The 8184-nt window shown below is 47.9% G+C and overlaps 1 protein-coding gene across 1 annotated transcript in view; it reads right to left on the minus strand.

The window, feature by feature from the left end:
* The window catches only part of C5H4orf50 (chromosome 5 C4orf50 homolog), a 49016-nt gene extending 41171 nt beyond the window's left edge, over nt 1-7845 (minus strand). Inside the window, exons 1-2 of the mRNA XM_036852258.1 lie at nt 7559-7845; nt 2904-3042 (exon numbers count right to left, since the gene is read on the minus strand). Coding sequence (XP_036708153.1) covers nt 2904-3042; nt 7559-7845 — 426 coding nt within the window. The remainder of the gene's footprint in view (nt 1-2903; nt 3043-7558) is intronic.
* Between the last annotated feature and the right edge of the window lie 339 nt (nt 7846-8184).

The raw sequence follows: 8184 nt of genomic DNA on the forward strand, positions 1-8184 counted from the left end.
ACACTGGGAGGGCCAGTGGTTCCAACATGTAATTCCCCCACACCAGTTTGTAAAGAGCTGCCACCTGGACCCCCCTGAGTGTCCCCACTTCCCCACTTGCAGAACATCCCAGACCTCTCCATTTCCCAGTGCCTACAGGGTTAATGCCTGGCCCAGTAAGGATCAGCTGACCATGACTTCTGGCTGGTGAGACAAGACCACCAGTGTCAAAGCAGTTGTTCCTTCCTGTGAATACGCCCCGTGGAGCTACTCAGAAGTGACCTGCACAATGTCACACGACTAAAAGTCACTGAACCGCCACGTACTTGACTCAAGACCTTTCCTTTTTCCGCTTGGCCCGCTGCCTGTCCAAGGAACACATCTCCCTGTTCTTAAATCTTGCCCTCCCCCCCACCCATGAGCTGTAGGCTGGACTGGGGTGACCCATGCACTGCAAAAATGGGCGTCCTTGCCTAATTTTCAGAATTAATTTATGCAAGTGGGTAGAACTGCCTTCATGTTAAGCTCTCTTTCAACTGCTAGTGCCTGCTGCCGATGCCCAGTCACAGCCACGAGAGCTTGCAGAAGACAAAACAAACAAGCAAGAGCAAATGGGAAAGAGGAAACTTGGGAACAGCCCGGCAGGCTTTGTTTGACAGCGTGTTTTGGGGGGAATTGGGGCAGATAAAATTGGAGTAAGACTCCCTGCGAGGAAAATTGCTCGGGGTCTTCCTGATGGTATGAATCCTGTAATTGGTGATGCTGGGTGCACGGTGCCCCATCACCTGGATGGGTCTACCTTTATCACCTTTGGGAATGACCGCGGGTCACCACAGAAGTGAGGTGTCTTTGTATGCAAAGGATTACTGCAAATATTGACAACAATGGGGCAAATTGCCATTTGGCAAATATCAGGTACAAAGGGCAGAGTTCATGCACTCCTGCAAAATATGCTCTGAAATGCAGATAGTTCTGGGGAGAGATTGAGGGTTAGTGTCTGGGCTGGGTTGAAGCTGGGCCAAGTGGTCTCCGAGGGGACCCAAGCCAGACCCCTCACCTCTCTGAAATTTTGCCCTTCATCTGGAAATGGGGTTTTGTGACAGGACATTCCCAGGAGCATCCAGATTACAGGAGAATGCAATAAAGAAATGTGTGTGGGCCACATAACTGCGGGTCCTGCAGTGCCCCTGAGCTCGCTAATGGCATTTCCCTTGCTTGTCACCCTCATCCTCTGTCTCCCCATCATACTAGGAACCTCTGGTGATTGCAGGACTGTGTCTTTTCACCTGGGAAACCCTATATGTATATAAGGCATGACAAAAAATATTAATTACAGGATTTTCCACAGAGAGATTACATTCTTGATGGTGGGATCCCACATAACACTACTATACCTCGGGTTAAAAACTCTCGGACACTGACGATGATGTGCTGTGAACCAAGGAGGATGAACTCAACTTTCTGCACCTGAAGTTCAATGCAAAGGGGAAAAGTGGCACTTGCATGTCTCCCTGGCATCTCAAAGACTAATTTCAATTTAATTGAACTTCTTATCTTTCCATGTATCACTTCTATTTCAGTTGAAAGCTAATCAATCTGGTGTTTTTCAAACTTTCTGGACTACTTCCCACGGTAAAAAATACATTTAAGAACATGCCCCGTTATACATATGCACGTGTTGACAACTGAAACAGAAGTTTCAGGAAACAGCACTCCCCTTCGTACACGTGATGCCCTTTCATAATTCCTAGTCAATTCCATTTTTAAAATGCTGGTTGTGAGTTACGGAATTGATTTCACAACCCACTGACGGGTGTCAACCTGCAATTTAACAGTCACTGTGCTGCCCTGTGAGTAGCAATTTACTGAAACCAGATGCCTCTCGGGATCTCTGGGTCTCTGCCTGCCAAGTCTCTGCCCTCCAGCCTTCATCATCTCTCCCCTGGAATATTTCAGTAAAGACTAGTAATTACGAAGGCAGCTAGGGCTATCCAAATGCCTACCGTTGTGAGTGTTTTACACGTATTACCTTCCTTTACCCACACAACAATTGAACGGGGTTGGTACTGTATCATTCCCATTTCACAGATGAGGAAACTGAGGTTCAGAGAGGTTAAGTCACTTGGCCTAGATCACACAGCTCATGAGTAGCAGAGCCAGGGTTTGGCTCCAGGCATCTGCCTCCAGAGCCTATCCTCTTAACCACCCACTCCCTCTCCAATCACGCTCTAATTTGCCCCCTGCCCCTGCCGCCTCTCTCTCCCATGCAGTTAGAGCGATATTCCCAAAAGCTCTGACTATGAGCCTCTCCTGCTAAGGTCCCCCTAAGTCCTGCTCCCCCTTGCCTCCAGAATTTGGGTCATGCCGGGGCCCTGGTGATCTGTCCTCCCTGCAGCCCTCTGGCCTCACCAACTCTGTCTCCCCACCACACACCACATTCCCCATGGCTCCCAGCATCCAGCTTTGGAGTTACTTGTTTCCCATCTGTGTCCCTGCCCGCAAGCCAGCTCCTGAGGGCAGAGACCCCGCATCAGTCCTCTCCTTGTCCTTAGGCCAGAGCCGGCTCCCCTGATGTCAGGCACCAAGTCCACAGAAAGGAACCTCTGGCCAGAGCTCCCAGCAAGTGCACAACCCCTGCATGCCACCCAGTGGAGCCCAGCCAGAGCCCTATGAGGCGGGCAGGACAGGATGGGAGCCCTGTTTTACAGATGGGGCAGCCGAGGCCCAGGGATGCCACGTGACCTTGCCCAGGTCCAGCGGCCCCTGCTTGCACTGTTAGAATTGGGACCTCTCTTACCCCTCCTGGCTAGGCTCTCCGCCCCACTGTCTATGTTCAAGGCCAGCTGCTACCACGTCCAAACCTATGGGGTGACTCTGCTGGGACAAGAAATAAGTACTGGAAAGAAGGAGGAGGGACTCGGTACCTGGCTGGCGAGCTCCCCCTGCAGCACCTCCAGCTGCTCCTGGGCCCGGAGAGAGGCACTTCTCTCCTGGAATACAAGGGCGCTCAACTGGTCCACCTTCTGGAGGAGTTTCCTCTCCAACAGCTCCAGCTCCTGAATTCTGCGCATTGAAGCAGCAAGGCGCTTACTCAGGATGCAGTAAGCGTGGCCTAAGGTTTTCACAGACACCAGGATCATCTTTTTTTCTTCTGTTATTTGGCCAATTTGATATTCTGACAAAATGACATTTTGTAAAACATTCATACCTATCTTTTTGAAGATAATCTAAAATACTTCAGAGCCCTCTTTTGAATAATAAGGCACTGGGAATCTTAACAGTGTTCTCATCCCTAAACCAGTAATCCCCAGTTCAGGTCATACCAATGAAGAAGGACTGAACCAAACATCTGAACCATACATCTGCATTGTCTCAATTAATCCTTACAGGTGGATTCCCTTCCCCCTACTTCGCACATGAGGAAACAGGATCAGAGAGGCCGGGCCACTTGCTCAAGGTCACAGAGCATTATAGAGTCCAGGCTGCATGGCTCCCAAACTCATGCTTTAACCCTGTACTCTGTTGCCTCCCATTTAAGCTAAATTATTGCAAATCTCTTCTAAGGAAATGACTGAAATGCAGAAAAAAGGTTTCTGCGATTTAAAAAATTAATCTCTGGATTACAAAAGTGAGAGGTTGGAAATGACCTAACAGTTAGGGATGGCTAAGCCACCTGAAGTCTTCAGCACTTCAGGAAGTGCTGAAGTTGTGTCATATGCAAAGTAATACCCAGGCTGGAAGTGAGCCCTGACCTCAGCTACATAGAAAGGAGGAGCACATGTGAATGGAGGGAAGCCGGAAGGAACATCTGCCTACTGGTCCCATGAGGAGTGGAGGAGCCACATAGACTCACTTGTCTGTCTCCTGCTGGTACCTAGTATCCAAGTCCCCTCAATGTGCCAATCTCACTTCTATAATAGAAGACCATGAAGCACGTGGAAAGTGCATTCTCAGCCTACATGGACAAGCTCTGCACAACCTCACTCCTTTACCCAGCTCCACACCAGGTGACCTGCTCATCCAGGACAGACTCTACTTCCCTGGGTGAGGACTTAGCTTTGCCTCCTGGCTCTGCCACTTACCTGCCATGAGGCCTTAACTGGGCTCATTCACCACTATGACCCTCAGTATCTTCATCTGTAAAACAGGTAATTGCACCTTGCTCAGAGGGTTGTTGTGAAGATTAAATAAAGTGAGTCACTATTATTAATAATAGGGCCAAGAGTCCCCTCTCCTGCTCTAGTTTTGAGGCCCTGGGGGAGGGTCTCTAGAGTGACAGAAGGGAGGGTGCCCTCTTGTGTAGATTAAAATTAAGTTCCTTCCAAAATGAACCCAAGGAGTGGCCGCTCATTAATCAGTCAGAGGCTTGGGTGGAGTGCCTTCTGATTGACTATAAAACGTGGTGATATCTGAATGGGAAAAGAAAAGTTTAACTTTTTAGTTTTTGAGACCAATCTGAAATGTTAAATCTGGGACAATATTGAATTCTGGTATTATCCCTATACTTAAACTAGGCAGAAAATGACTACTTTCACGGTGGCAGGCTGAATAACAGCCCCCAAATATATCCACGCCCTGCTCCCCGAAACTTATGAATGTTACCTTAAGATGCAAAAGAGACTGTAGATGTGATTAACTTAAGGAGCTTGAGACGGAGAGATTATCCTGGATTATCTGGGTGGGCTTAACCGCAATTACAACTGTCCTCATGAGAGGGAGGCAGAAGGGGAGGCCATGTGACCACTGAAGCAAGATGCTACCCTGCTGGCTTGAAGATGGGGAGGGGCCAGAAGCCAAGGAATGCAGCTATAGATGCTGGAAAAGGCAGACACAGGTTTCCCCTACAGCTTCTGGAGAGAGCACAGGCCTACGGACACCGTGACTGTAGCCCAGTGAGACTGCTTTAGGACTTCTGCCTCCAGAACTGAAAGGCAATGAATGTGTGTTGTTTGAAGGCAGCACGTTTGCAGTAATTTGTTTTAGCAGCCATAGGAAACATATACACACACAAATAGGAACTAGACAATGAAGTACCATTTTTCACTGATTAATGACAAATTTAAAAATATATATTACAGTGTAGAGCTGCAAAGAGTGCTACAGAACTGGGAGACTCCATCAGGGAATATCCACCAGGATAAATCAGGCAGGCTGCCTGGGTGGTCCCAGCGCCCCCATGTAGCCGGGCGTGTGACCACGGAGAAGTTACTTAAGCCAACACCTTAATTTCCCCATCTAGAAATTGAGGATATTGCTATTACTTCATTTTTAGTAATTTATTTTTAAGGATTAAGTCTGTTAATACGCGTCAAGCATGTAAATAGTGCCTAGCCCAGAGTAAACACTCAACAAGTGTTCAGCTATTATTAATTTCGTTGCATTTAGATTGTAAATGAATTTGCAGCAATGATAGTGTTACGGAGGTGGGAGTGGGGTTCTCGTTCTCAAATTTCTAACAACGTGGTTGCATTAGTTTTGCAATAAATACTTTAAAATATTAACTCTTTAACTGAAGTGAAGTCCAATGTACACTATCAATCTTTTACTATCCCCTACTTAGAGCAAACCCATGGTGAAATTAGCCTGAAATCTATATTCACAGTTGTGCATTCAGACCCTGGCTTCAGCTCTCAGTGACACTGAGTAATGTATTTCATCCATTGAGCCTCAGTTTCCTCATCTGGAAAAGGGGATCATATCACTCTATGTGTCACAGGGGTCAAGGGAGCAGTGATGGAGGCATTGTGGGGGGAGGTCAGCACTGTGCCCTGCACCACAGGATCTTGGTAAGCCTTAACTCTTTTTTCTCCCAACCCCTGCCACAGATCCGGCCTCCCCTCCCGAAGCCCTGCTTCTACCGGATGGTGCATCCCACCTTCAGAGAACTGAGGACACAGCCCACATTTCCCCACAGGCGGGTCCAGGACACCGCCTCCAGGATGTCCTCACCCCAGGCCCCAGCCACAGAGGCCCCTCCTCTCTGTCACTCATGGTGCCTCCACGCTGCCTGTTTCTCCCTCACGTAGAGAGGTCCCCTCTGGCAGGGGTTTCCCACCCATCTTTCCCAGGCCTGGTGACCTTCTGGTTTTCACTGCCATGTACAACCTTGTGTGAGTTATACTTCTATCTCTCCAGGGCTGGGGCCCTGCCTTTCCAGCTCTCAACCCCTAGAACTCATGTTTTGGGCTGAATATGTCCTCCCAAATTCATATGTTAAAGTTAGCTAACCCTAGTACCTCAGAATGTGACTGTATTTGGAGATAGGGTTTTTAAAGAAGTAATTTAGTTAAAATGAGGTCATTAGGGTGGGCCCTGATCCACTATGACTGGTGTCCTTATAAGAAGAGGAGATTAGGACGCAGACATGCACAGAAGGAAGACCACAGGAAGACACAGAGAGAAGGCAGACATCACCAAGCCAAGGAGAGAGGTCTCAAAAGGAAACAACCTTGTCCACACTTTGATCTTTTACTTCCATCCACCAGGACTATGAGAAAATAAATGTCTGTTGTTTAAGCCCCCCAGTCTGTGGTGCTTTGTTATGGCAGCCCCAGCAGACTCATACAACAAACAGTATGTGATTCCCAAGGGCCAAGTGCACATTGTAGAATGAGTGAATGAATGAGGGAATGAATGAGTAAATGGATGAATGAGTGAATGGACAATCACATAGACTGATACTGAAGGTGACAGAATAATTTTTCTCATATGTGAATTTTTTCACATGAAAAGTTTTACAAAGAGGAGAAAAAGTAAAGATCATGTAAATACACATTTACTGACTTGCCCTTACTAAAATGAAGGAAAACACACAAAAAATGGTGAAGTCAGACAAATTTAAGACACTTGGCTGTTGGCATATTGGTAAACCTGTCAGACCCCAGCCATAACTGTACTGCACTTCCATGCTGGGTTTCTCCTCATTCTACTGGCCTAGGTATCAAAACAGAGCATGGGCTTTGGAGAAAGACCTGGATTCAAACGCCCCACCTCTGGACCATGTCGGTTCCATCAGGAAAATAGAGCCTACGCCAGGAGGTTCAGCAGCGAGAATCAAACAAACATAGGGAATCTGCTACAAAGATGATGGAAGAGATGAAAGGCCAGACAGAGATGACAGGCAACCCAGAGGTTAGCAACTGCTGGGAGACACTTCTGCCCCTGGGGCTGGAGGGATAGACAGGGAGGAGGTGGTGATACTGGGGCCCAGGAGCAGGACCACAGAGGAAGCCGAAAGCATGACTGAATGGCAGCCATAGTCAGAGACGTCACCCAGAGCAGAAGAGAAGGGGAGAATCCCCTGGCTTCGCCCGTCCTCCTCCCTTCAGCGTCTCCCATTGGCTGGACCCAGATGGAAGCCAGTGAGCAAGGGAGGCTGGGAGATAGGCTCAGCCCCTACGATACGGAGCAGAGGAAGGGAAAGACAGAGGAGCCAGGGACTGCTGTGGCGGGTTATGGAACACTGATTGTTTTGCCTGCATCCTCAGTCATAGAAATGATTCAACACTCCATCCTGACACAATTAGGATGCCCCAGGATTCGTACATACACAAAGAAGAGGTCCAAACAGCATATTTACCTGCTCCTCAGCCCAGACTCTGACATCACGTACTTGTCCACAGCTGCCAACAGCTTCTGTTCTGAGGATTCCAGTTGCTTCCTGAGTGTTCCCGTGCCCATATCTGGGCTTCTGGCTGCTTCTTCTGGAAGACATCCCGGCTCCTCACCAGTCTCCTCTGCATCCTGGAAGATCCAGGACGTGTCGATCTTCACATCAACATTCATTATATCAAACCCATCGCTGCTGGGGGCTCTGACAACGTAGCTGAAACTTTTTTCAGTCCGTCCTTTAGCTGTCGGCTCCATCCCAGACATAGTTCATGGGTCAAGACTTAATACAATTAAGTGAATCTGCAACATGGACTTTCTGGAGATTTCAAGGTGGCTGCAGTGCCTTCAGATTGTGCAGGAAAATATCCTTTGAGGAGGGCAAGAACAGGTGGATTATTTATGAGTGGGGGACTTGGGTTTCACCTGCAGAAATGTCATACAATATGAATGAAAGCCTCTCGTTTTACAAGCCAGCATGCCTGCACTCACCCAAAGCAGAAAAGTCACTTGGAATTAAAAATTTAATAATGTGTACAAAGAGGTAAAATAAGATTTCTAGGCAGGACCATCAGAGTGTTATAAATTCTCAGCAAT

Source organism: Balaenoptera musculus, chromosome 5 (genome assembly GCF_009873245.2).
Source record: "Balaenoptera musculus isolate JJ_BM4_2016_0621 chromosome 5, mBalMus1.pri.v3, whole genome shotgun sequence".
Classification (NCBI taxonomy): Eukaryota; Metazoa; Chordata; class Mammalia; order Artiodactyla; family Balaenopteridae; genus Balaenoptera; species Balaenoptera musculus.